The following is a 17286-nucleotide window of genomic DNA, read 5'->3' on the forward strand; positions in this document are numbered from 1 at the left end:
ACCGCCAGTACAATCCTTGAGGGGAGGCCCGCTGCCTGTGAACTGTAGGCTTGGCTCTTCAAGGTTCTTTGATCTAGGAATACACATCTGAGAGGCAATGAGGAGAAACCTAAGCCAGAGGGGAAGACTAGGAAGGCCTTGAAAGGCCTACATTCCTTAACTTTTTAGTAGAAGCAACGAGGTGGCTGGGCTGGGCAGGGGTGGGAGATGGAACAGGTGATCTCTCTGAGCCAGGAAGAGTTTGAAAAACATTGCTGAATTCCTGTGTGTATGTGTGTGATCATGAAGATACCTACCTGCTAGGCAGAGGACATACAACAAATGTGGACAGCATAAAAATCCTGAGAAACTAAAACTAATGATTAAATTTGTTTTCTGGCTGTGGTGGTAGCCCTCGCCTTTAATCCCAGAACTAGGGAGGCAGAGGCAGAAGAACTCTGTGAGTTCAAGGCCAGCCTGACCTACAAAGTATGTTCCAAGACAGCCAGGGCTGTTACACAAAGAAACCCTGTCTCAAAAAACAAAAACAAAACCAAACAAACAAAAATTGTATTCTTACAATCCACACTCACTCAAAATTGGGATCCTGTAACTTTTAAGCAAAGAGATTTTATTAAAGGTATTTTAATAGAGGTTCAAGCATGAGGTTAGTCAAAAAAAGGGTGCTCAGAAGCAAGATATATCCACTGTGGTTACAGCTCATTATGGAAGGGTTGATGGATCTTGTATCTCTTGTCACCCCTGAAAAATGTATGCACACCCTTGCACATATATTGGGGGATATTTGCACACACATGTATTATGTATGTGATATTTAGCAGGTAGACTCTGGGCAGCAGAATTTCTGGGGCTAGGGTAAATATATCATCAAAGTTTAAAAAGAGAGATAAAGCTGGTTTCCCCTCAAAGGCTGGGGTTGCTATATTCCCATTCACACCATGGAGAATAAGCCCAAACACAGAGCCCAACATTTCCCTTGTCAACAATCCAGTTTGGTTTGCACCTTGGATATAAGTAAGGTCGAGCCTTTTCCAAATGTTTACCCTAAAAAACTGCCTGTTAATATCCTTTACCCATCTCTCTACTCAACAGGTCATCTTTTTCTTGACTGAGTTAAAAGAGAACGTTATAAATCAAGAAAATGTCCACTTTTTTTGATTTATAGGTAATAATTCCTATTTTATCTCTTGTTTTTTTAAAAGAGGCATTTGATGGAATTTAACCTGGCATTAATTAGTGATTGAATCTGAAACTTTACCTTTCCATTTTCTTCTTTATGTGTTATGGTGAGGAAGTTGTGTTGGTGCATAACTATCTAAATGTCTGCTAACTTACCACTATCTAAATGTCTGCTAACTTACCTGCTTCACAATTCATACTGTCTGCCATTGGTTTTTAACAACACGGGTGCCACTCTGAGCCCACACCACGAGTACCTGTTCCAGAGCCACTGTATGGCTATGGTCTGTCTCTCTCCTGATGTGAGGCGTCACTTTGTCCTTATACAGTTGTATGCACAGAATCTGTGCATTGGTCCTACTGTTCTCTTACCAGTACCACGCTGCTTTCATCTCTGTAGTTTATGTGTTAATGTTAACATGTGAGATGTAATAACGTTTTTCTAAAGAAAGTCCTTATATAAAGTCATACATTTTTTTTAAAAAACAAGTTAAAGATTAACTGGGGCTTTGATTATAATTACATAAATCTATAAAGTTGGTATCTCACTGATATGTATAATTTGAAAGTCCTCTCATTTGAAACACAGACTTTCAAAGCTTAAGATTTTGAGAAGCTTAAGCATGAGGTTAGTTGAAAAAAGGGTGCTCAGAAGCAAGATACATCCAACTATTCCTTCCAGTGTCTATTATTTAAAAAATATTTTTATTATTATTAATCATGTGTATAGGTGTATGTCTTTGGAGGTCAGAGGCATGTCAGATACCTTGGAGCTGAAATTACAGGCAGTTGGAGCTGGCTGATGCAGGTGCTGGGAATCAACTCGAGTCCTCTGCAGGAACAGTATATGCTCTAACTACTGAGCCACTGCTCCAATCTTAATTATTTCCTTAACTATTTTAACTATTTCCTTCATACTTTTGTGATGGGACCTTTCTCTCATATTTTAAGTTATTTTTATTTTGTCCATTTATTATTTAAGTAGGTTATTTATTGAACTTGTTTTTATTTTATTTATTTTTGAGACAATATCTCACTACATAGTCTTGGCTGGCCGGGAACTTGCTATATAGACTAGGCTGGTTTCGAATTCATAGAGACCTGCCTCTGCCTTGAAAGTGCTGGGATTAAAGGTGTGTGCCACCACCCCCAACTTTTACTCATCTTTTATTTTTTCAGTCCTGGTGTTGAGCCCAGGGCTTGCTCTACCTCTGAGTTACACCGCAATCACCTGAGCTCATTTAAAATTTCCCCATGATTCTATTGAGTTCTCATTACACTTTTAATAAGCAGCACACATTTTATTTTCTTCCCAAATCTGTCATATTTAGTTTCACTTATTATCTAACATCTATACAACGAAAACAGGGAGCAAGTGTCGGTAATATCACATGACTTTTACAGTCCTGACACCAAGAACGCCAGTCATTTTGCTAAGTACTGCATGCTCATGGAGCTCTAAAAGATCATCTTTGGCTTTGGTTAGTAAAATGCCTTCAATTAAGAAAAGACTCTTTTTTTTTTTTTTATGCACACGGGCCACTCAATGCCTCTAGAGGTCAGAGTACATCTTGTGGGGGCCAGTTTTCTCCTTTGACCGTGTGGGTTCTGGGGACTGAACTCAGATGGTCAAGTTTGGCAGCCAGTGCCTCTATCTGACGATCCATTTTGCTGGATCCCATTTCTAAGTATTAATTTTCAGCATTTGTTATAGTTCTTTACATTTCTTACATCAAGCCTTCCTTTGTGCTTAAAACTTCCCAAGGTTGATATTATTTAGGAGGACAAAGAAGGAACTTCCTAGAAGGTAAAAAGCAGTTTTTCACTTCTGGAAGGAGTGGCCATGTATATAGCTTAGGCTGTGGCCTGGACCTCACATGCTGTGGGCCCTAGGCTGTCAGGAGAGGAAGAACAGAACACCCACGGTCATTTCTTTCCCTGGCCAGTTAGAAATCCCTTCCTTGCTTGCTCCTCTTACTTAGCTGGCCCTGAAGAGGGTGGAGAGTGAGGAGGGGGACAGAAGCCCTGCACTGTGCAGGGAGGAGGCTCCATGGAGAGCCTGCACAGCAGTGGGAGGGACTGAGCGGCATCTGCGGAAGACCTGCAGGACTTCAGCCTGAGAACGAACACCCAGGCTGCTGTTTTGACACTTATTTATGGACAGGTCATTACTGTCATCCTTTACTCTCTGTGGCCTACCTTGCGGGGGAGCTTTGTGTACCGAACATAGTCCTCCAGGAATAGAAGGGCACCCACAGCATCTGCAGGCATCTCAGGCATCTTCTGGCTGTAAAAGAAGTCTGCGTCAGTCAGCTGCTTTGTATGTTAATGGGCCCTGACTTGACTAATGATCAGCAGACCAAGTCTACATCAAATCCACAGGGCACCCTCTTGATTCCTATGAAATAATTATCCTGCTCTTATTTAGGAACCAACCCTGCAGAAACAATTGAAGCACGGGCTGGTGCAACGGGTCAGTGGGCACCTGCCATCTAGCGTGATGTCCTGAGTTCCATCCCCAGAGTCCACATGAGGCAGAAGAGCACTGGCCCCCTGAAGGTTGTCTTCTGACCTCCCATGCTTGCAGTGAGTGGTACATGCAAAGGCATGCAAACACATGTAATTACAGAAAGCCAGACCCTAACCTCGTCTCGTTTATAAAGTGGTCCTGTAGTCTGTTTAGACCCATCTCCCTGTCATGTCTTTCATACTCCAGGACTCAATCAATGCCTGACAGGTCCCATACTTTCCCACCTTCTAATCTTTCAGCTACATTTGTTTTGCACACTCATTTGAAAGTGAATGACTAGCCAGGACTGGTGGAATCAGATCTGCAATTCCACCTACACTGGAGGCTGCTGCAGGAGAATTGCAAATTTAACAACTACCTGGGCTATAGACTAAATTCAGGGCCAGGCTGGGAAGCAGTGGGATAATGTCTGGAAGAGTAAAAGTAGGACAGGGCCGTGGCCTAGCTTCAGAGTGTTTGCCGGGTGCCTATGAGGTCCTAGTGTAGCAGAAAGATCTGAGTGACATTGGCAAAAAACAACCAAATGGTAATCTGTTAACGTTACAATGTGAAAACAACCAAATGGTAATCTGTTAACGTTACAATGTGAAAACAACCAAATGGTAATCTGTTAACGTTACAATGTAAAAACAAGCAAATGGTAATCTGTTAACGTTACAATGTAAAAACAAGCAAATGGTAATCTGTTAACGTTACAATGTAAAAGCAACCAAATGGTAATCTGTTAACCTTACAATGTAATGAGACAAAAATGGCTGACCCTTTCAGGCAGCAGAGAAGGAAGCTCAGGCTGCAGCATCCTAGGGCCATGGCTTTTGTTTTTTCCTATCCTAGAAAAATCTACATTTGAAGAGAAGAGAGCAAAGAACTAGAAGAGATTGAAGGTTTGTTTTGTTATCAGATAGCCACTTGTGATTCTTGTTTGGTTACACACCATGAACTAGCCTTTCCCCTTGACACTGAGGAAGCACTCCTCTTCAGTGTGTGGCTCCATATCTTGATGGTGATCACACTGAGGAGAATGACTTCCCTTTGGTGATGGAGCCATGTCTTAGTGGTGGTCACACTGAGTGTGACTCCCCTTTTGTGAGTGGGGCCTTGGTGCAGGTCACACCAAGGAGTGTGACTCCTCTTTTCTGAGAGGAGCCCTGTCTTAGTGGTAGTCACACTGAGGAGTGTGACTTCCCTTTAGTGATGGAGCCATGTCTTGGCGGTGGTCATATTGAGGAGTGTGATTCCACTTTTGTGAGTGGAGGCATGCCTTAGTGGTGTTTACACACACTGGGAAATGTGACTCCCCTTTGTTGAGTGGGGCCATGTCTCAGGGGTAGTCCAGCAGGAAGGCAGGGCTCATTGGGCTCTAAGAGCTGGATCTAACACGGCAGTGTCACAGGTCTGCACTATTTCTCATAGAGAGAAATCTAACCATGTCCATTAATCTCTGTCAAGATCAGTCTTACGATGTCCTGCCAGTACCACTATGGAAAATTTCCTGGCAGGGTAATCAAGGGTAAGCATTGGAGGTGAGTGCCCCAAACATGGGGAGGTGCCCTGACTTGTTTATGGAGGAGAAGCAGCTACTCCCTATTCCTGCCAGCACAGCCACGAGGGGCTGCAGTCCCTTATCGTGACACTGAGTTCCACTATTTCTGATTGGTCCTCTGTACCTTGTGCACTGCTCCATTGTGGAGCGAATAAACTGGCCAATCAGCGCCAGGAACTGCTCGGTGTACCGGGAATGAAACTGCTTCAGCAGAGTGAGAAGTCCCAGGATGAGTGGTGGCCAGTCCACAGGGTCGGCAGGCTTCCGGCAGATCATGCCTGTGAGGTAAAGTTACAACACCCAGTGAGCTACCTGCTTTTGACAATGTTCATTTAGTACCAGCCTCGTCAATGTCATCAGGGCTGGCAGGTGACTAGTTTGAGGAAATAGCAATTTGGGCGACCTCCTGAACTAACTGTGAAGTTCGTGCAACATCCTAATGTCTGAAGGATTTAGTTCATGTCACTATTGTTTATTTTGTTCTGCACTATTAATGCCTGCTATGGTGAAGACTTAAGATGGACATTAATATGAATGAGAAAAGAAAAATCACCTCATACTGCCTTCAGTTAATGGTAGCATGGCATTCTAGATACCCAGAAGCACCTTATTAAGAAGAATCAGTTAAAATTCTGGTTAAAATGTTTTAAAATTATTTTTAAAAACAATGTTGAGTGCTAAGAAACAAATCTGCTGAAGTCAAGAGAGTAGAAGAAGGACGATTGGGATGTGACTGAACACCACTGCCTGGCTTTCTCACTGCGGACTCTGTCAAAATCTGGAGACTCTCACCTGCCTGGATGGCTATGCTAAGCAGGGGGTGGAGTTTAGGGCCTTCAGGGGGAAACATGGAAATGTTAAAAGATGCACACCACCTGCCTTCAAGGCTGTAAGGTTACACTCAACAGTACTGGTATGAAGACAGACCTATCAGTGCATCAGGGCAGAGTCCCAAAGCAGTTTGACCATCAGGCGATCCACTGACTTTCTACAAGCACAACCAGCAAGTTAATGGAGAAAAAGAACATGACACTGAAATTGGATAGCTTCAAGGAGGGGGTGGGGGGGGGGGGTAATGAAGCTGACCCTACCTTACAACAGATGCAAACAATAATTTGGATGGTTCCTAAGTCTTAACGTAAAAGAGAAAACTAGTTTCTAGAAAAGGAACTGACAAACCAAAGTCTGTGAGGAAAGGTTTAATAGTCCCAGGGGCCACTGAGAGATGAGCATTTCTGAATGCGGAGACAAAGCTTTCCACTAACATGGGATGGTCGTTAGTTGGTTTGACCAAGATGAACAGAAGGAGTCAGCACTTGGGGGCACTTGGTGGGAAGAGGCCAAGCTGGAATCTAGTCACCACTGTGCCCTCCTTACCCAGCAACTACTGATCCAAGGCACTGTGCTTGGCAGCAGGTACAACTAATAGGAACTGGCAGAGGAACAATGCCTAGGACCAGTGAATGTTTGTGAATGAGAGGATTAAAAAAAAAACTAAAGAGACTCTACAATTTTACTTTAAAAACATCTGAGGAGATAGGAAGAAAATGAGGAAGAGATACATTTTGAAGTGTTGAAGAAAACAGTAATACAGTACAATTTGTAGACATGTTCTTACAGTGCTAGTGACTGAATGGCTCTAGTGCTAGGTTCTGATGGTACTTTTTCAACCAACTAAATATACAATGGATTAAAAAAATTCCATTTAGTTAGATGCAAAGTCTGAAGGCAGAGGAAGGACCTGGGAATCTCCTAGGTAATTATAGAGATGCTCACAATAAACCATCAACAAAATAATTAGTTATATTACTAGCCAGGACACCTGTATCAAAAGCCTTGGGTATGTACTGTTTGTAGCGAATATTCTGACATGTAACCATGTGTACATTACAGTCTGAGATCCTGTCTCCTTAACTACACTGTAACAGCAGCACATGGACACTTGTATAAACAGAACATGAACACAAAGAAGTTTCTTTCATACCTAATCAGCTATTTATGCATTGAATAGGGAGAACCAAGTCAAGATGTTGCACATTCTGTAAGAGGCAGGTGTGCTCAGCTGATCTGGAACCCACTGTGTACATTCCATCAACAGTATTATGTTGCAGTGGCGCATGACACCATTTCCTCCATGTGCATTTGGTTATGAAAACACCTGATGTCTGACATAGCATCATAACCAGAACGCTGTCCTTACACATTGTTCTACTGCTTGCTGATTACAAAGCAAACCTTGGCATCATACCTAGATTTTTGTTATACTGAAGCTTTGGCAACTGAGCAATCAAGAAGAGAAAGTTGACGATCGGGAAGTAGGGTAAACGCTTTGTTGTTATGTAAATCTGGAAGAGAAAGACGGGAGAGATGGATGGTTTCTTCATATTACAGAGTATCACAGAACACGTTTCAGACAGGAAGCTCTGCTATGCCTTCAGTTTGCGCTTCTGACTGCCTCCAGCTGGGAGAGTCCCATCATTTGCTGCCTTTGGATATTTACTTACCTATGGCCCCATGTAAATACAGACACCTACATGCTTTAGTCCTTCTGGAGAGAACAGCTTTGCTTACAGCCTGGAGTTCCTCCCCCCAATCCTATTAATACCTTCTAAAAGAAGGGGCAAGAGGTGACGAGTAAGAATGGCAAGGGACAGCAAAATCAAGAGTGGTGAAGGTATGGGGCTGGGAAGTCGGCTCAGCGGCTAACGATGGGTAACACTCTTCCGAGGACTGAGGTTCAGTTTCCAGCACTAACCCAGCGGCTCACAATTGTCCTTAACTCCAGGTCCAGGGGATCTGACACCATCGTCTGGTCTCCTTGGGCATCAGGCAGACACATGGTGCACATACATACACGTAGGCAAATACTCATACACATAAAATAGATCTTTAAAAAAAATAGTGAAGGAGATGTAGGGGAAGAGAGGGAGCCTGAGACAAAAAGGAGGAGAGGAAAGATCCAGGGAGCCGGGAGCGACAGCAAATGCTCAGGAAGAAATCGGAGTCCTCCTTTGTCATATGCTTCTCACAGGCAGTCTCCCTCCCAGATAACATGGCAGAAAAATCAGGGCAGACAAAGGCATACCATCCCTCAGCAGGCCTTCAGTCCACAGAAGACAGGACAGCACCCTGGTTCCAGCCCAGGCTCTTACCACTGGCTAGCTCCGCCCATTAGCGTGGAGGCCCAGGGAAGTCCTTGATCTCTCCAAGTCTCAGGCTCCTCACCTAAAGATGGCCTGTTTCATGGGGCTGCTTAGCACAGAGCACTCAGATGTCAGCTGCCCTTTAGGCTCATCACCTTAGTTTTATCTTGAGACAGGGTTTTATTATTATAATTTAAAATCTTGGAAAGTAACCAGGGTAACCCTCTAAAATGGACATGTTTCTGCATCAACGCATATAAACACTCATACTAGGAAGATACATGGCAAGTACAGACAACTGACATCAGTTTGGGACAGGTACCGCCCTGCGAGATCTAGCACTGACTTGGGAGAAAGCCTGCAGCACTCAGTGGTTTCTGGAGCTCGGAGCTGCAGAAGGATGAGCCCGGCATTTGTCACTGCAGTTCCTGCTGGTCCCCAAGGGGAAGTGTTTGCAAGCAAGACAGAGCAGTGCGACCGTTCCAACTCCAGGTGAACCCGCACGGGCACTGCATTTACTTTTCCAGAACCTGACCAACGTCAGTCTCACAGCCAGGGAGGTGACACCATTTACAAAAGGTTGGAACCTGACAGCATGGGGTTCTGGCAGCTGTATGCAGGTTTCTGGAATATTTCCACAGTGATCTGTTACCTGGACAAAATCACCTTTTGTACCACATAGCCCTGTACCCCCCACCCAATTTTAAATTTTAGTCATTAACCTTATTCAGTGGGTTGTGAATGCCAGCTGCCTCCAGATAGGCTGTGATTTCATATAAGAGTGTATTATCTTCTTTGGGGTAGGGAAGCGAAGGGTCTCGATAGTGGGCTTCAATGTCGGCCAGGAGAGCCCTAATGGGGAGAGAAGCAGCAATAAACATGAGAGGTCAGCTGAGTTTATACATCTGTACCTAAGTCTTGTCCTTTGACTCTCAATCCACAAGCCTGTGACTGTGTGTCACTGTGAAATCTGACCTAGAGTCACTTTATTTCCTGGAGTAAAGCTAAATCAAGTGATTTCACTACTGAGATTACAAAAAAAAATTGTGTGTGTGTGTGTGTGTGTGTGTGTGTGTGTGTGTGTGTGTGCATGCCCATGGAGGCCAGATGAGGGCCTCTGATCCCCTGGAGCTGGGGTTACAGGTGGTTGTTAGCCATCTGACAGGGTACTGGGAACTAAACCAGGGTCCTCTGAAAGAGCAGCCAGTGCTCTTAACCGCTGAGCCGTCTCTCCAGTCCCTCACTGTTCACAATTTTATGAACTAGCCAAACTGTTTCTAAGAACTGTTTTGTTAGCAGAGCTGATGTTGGGCTGGAGAAGCTTGGATTATTATCTGAGCAGAAACAGAGAACAGCAGCTGGGGAGGGAGGGTCTGTGTGCAGCCCAGGATGTATTAGCCTCCTTTAGAGCAGTTCTTGTAGATTCTGTTAACAATAGTTTTTCAAGCTGGGACATGAGCCTAGTAGTGCTGCTGTATATTATATGAGCAATACATGTTAAAACCCAAAGAGACCTTAAAGGAACAGGATGTGAACATGGGTGTTGGAAGGTGGGCAGTCCAAGCTCACAGGTGGCTGTCTCAAACCCTGGGACTTACTTATTGAGGTTGTCCAGAGCAGCTGCCAGATGTCTGGAATCGAACCGACAGGAAGAATTTAGCTCATTGGCGATCTGTTGTCTCAGGATCTGCATCTGCCCAACCTGAGAACAAGTGACAGAACACAAAGGTGACACACAGGGCACTTTGGGGGCCACCACCAGCATGCAAACAGAGCTGGAGAGCCTTCGACAGTCACCAGTCGGCTACACTGTCTCCGAGGCAGCCATGGCAATGCCTCCTCCAAATGCCTCTGGCTATTCTCTCTCTACCACCAGAGAGCCACATTGCAGTTTTGTATTTGTAATAAACCTTTCGTAACACTCATGGAACAGTCGGGTCAGTGGTTTCACTATGCCCTTGCTTATACAAAGTAGGTGCCTGGATTCTAAAAGAGGCCAGTTTTCATCTAAATAATTAATTGGTTCATTTGTCTTTACTCCTCATTTTCAAAGACACAATGTTTTATTCATAGCACATGGATAATTTATGCTCCCTAAGATCCCTGCTTCTTAACACTGAGGCAGATGCAAGAGAGAAAGGAACAATTGCCCTGTTGTAATACGGTGAGGATTACAGATTATAAATACTTGACCTGTGAATAGACAGACCAGAGCATTCCATGAACTTGGGGGAAGATTCCCATTCCCTTGCGCAGAAGCACTTCTAATTGGAGGCATTTCAGAAAGAATACATTTTCTTAAGCAAGTGGGGAGCTGTGGGTCCATGGAAAGCCTAGTCAGTGGTGGCTCCAGAGAGAAGGGTAAAGGATGAATGGTGTGAGAAATAACAAGAAGTTGCAGAAGTTCTGTTTCTGTTTGAACCACGAAAAGATGTATTTCCACAAATACAAAGTCATAGGAAAATAGCAATTTACAAAACAGGGTTTATTATTCCTGCCCCCATAACATACTTTCTTTACATAATATTGATTATCCTGCTTCCCATACATACCTTCATTATAGCTTCCAGGTAAGCGGTCCAAATCTTCTGTGTTTTAGTGATGGCAGAAAGATAAACTTTACTTGAATTTGCTGAAAGTTAAAATATAATCTTAATCCAGTAAATTCAGAAAGGTTATAGTACAGCATTATCTCTGCCTTGGTGAGCATCGGGACACTTACCTACAATGCTTTTCAGGGGGCTGACAGCATTCATGAGTGTTTTTAAAGTATCTTGAACAGTTCTATCTCTCAGGATAATTTTCTGAAACATACTGAGGAAATTCTACAAACAAGAAGCCACGATCAAAATCCAAACCTAACAACCCAAAACTCCAGTTAACCCAAATGCTGTGCAGAACGTCATCCACCTCAGTCACACGTCCTCTAAGTGGGAAGGTAGCAGGTACCCAGGTTCCTACTAGGAGCAGTGGCTAGAAGGAGGAGATAAGGCTTGCTGTGGGATGTCTTTTTGTGTGCTGTGAATATGTGTTGCTCCTATTGGTTAATAAATAAAGCTGTTTTGGCCTATGGCAAGGCAGCTTAGAGGCAGGTGGGAAATCCAAGCAGAGATATGGAGAAAAGAAGGGCGGAATTGGGGGAGATGTGAGCTGGCTGCCCAGGGAGCCACAAGATGCCAGCAGACCAGTAACACTACAGCCATGTGGCAAAACATAGATTACTAGAAATGGGTTAATTTAAGATGAAAGAGCTAGCTAGCAAGAAGCCTGCCATAAGCCCTACAGTTAGTAATTAATATAAGCCTCTCAGTGATTATTTTATAAGCGGCTGCAGGACCTCAGGGTCGGGTGGGACACAGGAAAACTGACTACAAAGGCTTCAAACACAATTCTCTCTTTCCTGAATTGAAATTAACTAAAGCAGTCTACCCATAAAATTACAATGCTGACCAAAGCAACTCTCGTTTACTATCAGTTCTTGTCTACCTAGTAAAGGCACCCATGCCTCACATTAGGTGAGAGATCATGAAGGACACCAAGTTTAATTTGTCAGGTGAGACCTTTTGTTATGCTTCTCAGGTAGAAACCAGACATGCAGGTCCACAACAGGCAGTCTTTGTTTTCTTGGCAGGGTTTGGAACCACCAAAGTGTGTCTGTATGTTTCCAGAGAGGCTTAAAGGCAAAGATAAAACCCATGCCAAACAGGGACAATACCACCCCATAAGCTGGGATCCAAGACTGAATTAAGAGCAGAAAGTAGGCCAAGCATTGACATCCATCTTTCTCTGCCTCCTGATTCAGGAGCAGTGTGAGCAGCTGCCTCATGTTCGTGTGACCACAGTGGAAGCTATTCTGGATGCCAGGCCTTCCCCTCCACGATGGATCAGACTCTTAAACTGTGAGCCAAAATACAGACTTCCATCCTGAAGTTGCTCATCAGATATTTTACCACAGCAATGATAGAAGTACCTGACGTGGGGTTCGAGGCTCACCTGTAACTCTTTCACAATCATGAAGCACAGAAGCCTGTCCAGTCCATTCAGACCAAATGTCCCCAAGGTGTTCTGGATTTCTGAGAAGAGTCGGCTGCTGGTCACTTCTTGATGAGTTTTCATGTCATACCAAGTGTTCAGCTGGTCTATATAACATGTCATTCTAAAACAAAAGTACAACCCAAAGTCCCAGCTGCTCACAGGTGTGGGATGGGAGCTGGGGTATCACAACCCAGGGCATGGGCTACATGTCTTCGATTGTTTTACGGTATTACTAAGTAGTCCGCATAACCTGGGCGTGCACCAGTCCTGCCTCAACCCGAGTGCTGGGATTGCAGGTGTGAGCAGGCACTACTGGTGCTGACTCGTGTTTCGTGTTTCCTCACTTCTGTCCGGGTACTCACTCTTGCCTGCCTGACGCCTGCCTGACGTCACAGGAAGTGAACCTCTACTAGGCCTCCTTTCCCTATTGTATGCTGCTTCCTCGGTTTCACTTATTTCCACTCGGCTGAGCTACTACTGGGAACCATGCTGAGAAGACAAGTTACGTTCAGCTGCCAGGCTGGAGGACTCTGGAGCCCAGCTACCTTTTTACAGGATGCTTCTCGATATTCCAGAGACTGAAGACAGACAAGAGCCCAGCATCAATCCCACTGGTAAAGAAGAAACTTAGGATCTTTGACATCAGAGAGGGAAAATAAAGCTATATGTTTCTTCCCAGCTCATTAGATGGCAGGTACACATCTTCCAGGAACCTCTCAGTGATTCTTCTTAGTCTCAGGAATATAGTATGACAAGAGCGGCAAAAACCCAGCATCATCTACTGAGCACTAAGTGCTGTGCTGTCCTATGCCACCTCAGAATAGCTGTGAAACACAAGCCACTTCACCCAAAGTTAGAGGGGGAACGATAGAGGACCAGGTAGGCCTGGCACCACGGTTTTATAATTCCAAAGCTTTGGTTCTCAAGCAGTGGAGGAGCGGCCCTGAGTGACTGGGAGAGCCTACAGAAGGCACAGGACTCCACACTCCATTCTTAGATAATCTGATTCAGCAGGTAAGGGGCAGGTCCCAGCCTCTGCAGTTCTGACAAACTCTACACATGTAGCCTCACGTTATAAACACCACCATCCACCATCCATACATGTAGCCTCACATTATAAACACCACTATCCACCATCCACACATGTGGCCTCATGTTATAAACACCACCATCCACCATCCATACATGTAGGCTTCACGTTATAAACACCACCATCCACATGGGGCTTAAGAAGGAGCTGAAAGCCTCAGGAGGGAGGAAGTTAGACTGAGAAGTAAATGTGGAAAAAAACAACTCAGGAAGGTTTGCAAAAGTGGGTATCTCTTTTATGCTCAGGCTTCAGGGCCTTCTCTTGTTCCCCTGTGCTGGCACTTTGGATGTGACATTTGAGAGGATCCTAGTTCTGATAATGAATTCCAAGCTACATCTAATCTCCATGAAAGTGTGAGCAGGGTGCTAGGTAGGGTAGTTTCTAGAAAGGCTCAGTGATTCAAGCCACTGACACAAAGGACCATTTACTCTCTTACCTGTGACAGAAAACAATATTTTGGCTAGAAATCTCAAAAAGTTTATCTACAGTTCTTTGACTTTCATAAATCTTCAGATAAAATGAGCCTAGTCTAGAAGGCAGTATGGAGTGTTTAAGGAATGCCTATGTATTCAAAGAGACATGGATATAGGTGGGAAGAGAAAGGAGTACTTCTTTCTCCGGGCAACTCCACCCATCGTGGTCCTCTATGAGCATGTGCACAGGGACAGGCAGAGCCACAAGACATGAGCCTGCTCGTTCCTCAGTTGGTCTTAGTGGACTGCTTCATCTGAGGTGCAAAGGAAGAGGTGATGGGTTAGCTGGATTTACTGAGAGGTACTGTGGTACCCACCAGATAGTCTCAGGAATAGTTTTAATTACATGAGATTTTCACCCATTCCCTGCTAAAGTCACATGAACCCATGTGACCAGGATGTGGGTTCACTGCACATGGTGTGACATTGACCAGCAGCTCTTTGGGAGCTAGAGCTTGGCATGCTCTAGGGACACTGCCTGCCAACTGTGTCATGTTGGGCAGGAGAGTAAGCTTCTGTGCCTGAATTTCTTCATCTTTAAAGTGGTAAGGCAATAATGATAATGCCTAGCTCCTGAGGTTATTACAAGGAGTAAGTATGAGTAAGTATGTAGATTCGGGTAGCATGCTGAGCGAGCAGTAGATAATGACTCTTAGTAAGTACTTGGGTCCTGGGCTCAGAAATAAGCACACCATCTTTAGAGGTCAGGATGAGTTGACAAGTACAGGGCCAAGGCTAGGGACAAGGGAGCACACCTCAGTGACACAGGCTCAGACGTCTTGTGGCCTGAAGCTCAGTCATACTCAGAAAGACTTACTTTGGGTCTGTGATCCGCAAGATTTCTCTGCAGAGTCGACCAATAAACGTTATGGACTCATCCACGGGTGCGAACTTAGGTATTGGAATATGAGTGGACTGGTACATGCTTTGCCAGTCTTGAATCTAGAACACAAGACCATAAATGTCTAGTTCAACTCTGACAGTGTAACTGGGTATCTTCTCTTTACATAATCTCATGAGCACTGCATGAAGAATGACAAATGTTGCTTGGTTTGGAAGAGAAAACTTTTAAACCGACACAGAGGTCCCAAACGCTACACAGAACATAAGAAAGGAAGGAAACAGCCGTTAGAGAGGGCTGGAGATGTGGCTCAGCTGGCAGAGTACCCGTCTAGGAAGAACAGAGCCCTGGCTTCCATCCACAGCACCACATCGACCAGGCACAGGGATGCAGCCTGGAATCCCAGAGCTAGGGAGGCGGAGGTAGGAGGATAGGAAGTTCAAGGTCATCCTTGGCTAAACAATGAGTTGGACACTGGCTTGGGCTGCAGAAAAGTGAGAAATAAGGAGAGACAGAGAGACTTAGGTTTTTTGTCTCGTGAGTAGAGATGGACAGTGTAATCTAAAATATCATAAGCTTACATCATCTTCTGAAAGTGTCACCTGCATGTGTCAGGTCCTTGTGAAATGCTGTCTAAAAGCAATGGCACTTGAGTTTGGTGCTATTTTGTGACTCATGAAAAGAAAGAAAAAGAAAAAAGAAAAGCACCCCACTTTTCAGAGAAGATATGCACACATGGCCAATAACCATGTAGAGATACTAGACAGCCATTGGGGAGGCACCTTCACGGCACCCAAGGTCAGCTGAAGTTAGGCAGTGGACAGCAGCAAGTGCTGGGTGGGACTGAGGAGAGCAGAAGCCCGTGCATGCTGGTGGGACAGAGCAGTCAAGCTGCTGTGGAAGGACCGAACAGCCTGACAGGGTCAAGAGAGCCCCGACTCTCGCTCTCAATGCCCTGGGCTCTAACAACAAGAGCAGCAGCCGCTCCGGCCACTTAGTTACACCTGCTTTCTCCTCGGCACAGAACGCTCCGTGAAGACAAGTCCAGGTCAACTCTCCTTTTACCCAGGAGTCTCCTGAAGGTGTTCTATGGGACCTAAGGATTCTCAGTTAAATTATTAGACCAAACAACAGCTAAAATCTTTCTTGTTGGTATTCCTGAGATTTGGAGTGTGTATTTTAAAGATAAGAAATAGTAGATATAGTCAAGAATTAAAAAAAAAAATCTTAAATACCTTTGTTCTTAAGAAGTTATTACATTCTTGCTCCACATTATAATTTATAATTCGAGAGACTTCCTCCTGCCAAATCTTCAGACCATAAATGCTGACATAGTCCTGTATGTACTCAAAAGAACGATGGAACCCATCCATGGTGGCTCCCAGATCTTTCAGCTTGGGCATCAACTCACTTGGCTGTACAGAAGGACAGGAAAATGGTCAATGGGAGCAAACTGTCAACACTAACGCCTTAACCTTAAATGACACACTAAGGAACCTTAGTCATGGTTTCAGATACAGTCGAAACTTTAGAAATCCTTCCTTCTGCAGCTAGGCTGACTGTTAGACACTCAGCCAAGGACAGACTGCATGAATTTGGAAAGAAAGCCTCATCTGCAGGATATAAAGATGAATATTGATGATTTCACCAGTATCTGCTGATGAACATCTACTACTATACACCTAACACTTAAGTGAAACAATCTTTTTTGTTCTTTTTTCATTTTTCTTTAGAAGTTTTTCTTTTCTTTTTTATTTTACACACCAACCACAGTTCCCCCTTCCCACCCTCCTCCTGCTCACTCCCCACTTTCCCCCCACTCCGCCCCCCCCATCCACTCCTCAGAGAGGGTACTGGCCTCCCATTCATCTATTGGTGCTGATCTTTCCTTTAGAGGTCTGATCACCTTTTTGCATTCCGAATTAGCATTTTCAAAAGCCAAAGATTCGATTAATATTTGTCTGACTTTTGGATCTGATGCTTATTCTGTTTACAGCTGGGGTCAATCTTTGCAAAAAAAAAATCAGTGAAGGCTTCTTTTGGACCTTGCATAATTTTAGTAAAGGACTCAGAACTCTTTTCTGGTTCTTTAACCTTGTCCCAAGCATTTAAGGCTACTAACTGACATAGCACCAAGGTGTGGTCATGAAATTCAAACTGACTTTATAATCAGCATACTGGCCTTCGGCTAGCAATTGCTCTTGGGAAATATTAATACCTCTAGCCCTATTGTGTTCTTCTATGGCCCTAGCTTCCTCTTTCCACCATACATGCCATTGTAACTGAGGACTAATGTTACTGATGCCAATCTTTCCAGTCTTGAGGGATAATTCTGTTCTGAGTTGCCCCTAAGTTTAATATCTGCTTCACACAGGGTGAATGCACATCATATGAAACAACATCTTCCTTACATCTCTTCGAATCTAGTATTTCTATAGGATTACATTGAACT

General features: G+C 44.2%; 1 protein-coding gene across 1 annotated transcript in view; it reads right to left on the minus strand.

Annotated features, from left to right (window-relative positions):
• Positions 1 to 17286, minus strand: part of Washc5 (WASH complex subunit 5) — a 52375-nt gene that overhangs the window by 584 nt on the left and 34505 nt on the right. The window contains exons 19-28 of the mRNA XM_052747876.1: positions 16070 to 16249; positions 14811 to 14935; positions 12389 to 12551; positions 11118 to 11220; positions 10948 to 11027; positions 9994 to 10097; positions 9118 to 9247; positions 7501 to 7597; positions 5377 to 5530; positions 3379 to 3466 (exon numbers count right to left, since the gene is read on the minus strand). Coding sequence (XP_052603836.1) covers positions 3379 to 3466; positions 5377 to 5530; positions 7501 to 7597; positions 9118 to 9247; positions 9994 to 10097; positions 10948 to 11027; positions 11118 to 11220; positions 12389 to 12551; positions 14811 to 14935; positions 16070 to 16249 — 1224 coding nt within the window. The remainder of the gene's footprint in view (positions 1 to 3378; positions 3467 to 5376; positions 5531 to 7500; positions 7598 to 9117; positions 9248 to 9993; positions 10098 to 10947; positions 11028 to 11117; positions 11221 to 12388; positions 12552 to 14810; positions 14936 to 16069; positions 16250 to 17286) is intronic.

This window comes from Peromyscus californicus, unplaced genomic scaffold (genome assembly GCF_007827085.1).
Source record: "Peromyscus californicus insignis strain IS unplaced genomic scaffold, ASM782708v3 Scaffold_20__1_contigs__length_68692818, whole genome shotgun sequence".
NCBI classification, from domain to species: domain Eukaryota; kingdom Metazoa; phylum Chordata; class Mammalia; order Rodentia; family Cricetidae; genus Peromyscus; species Peromyscus californicus.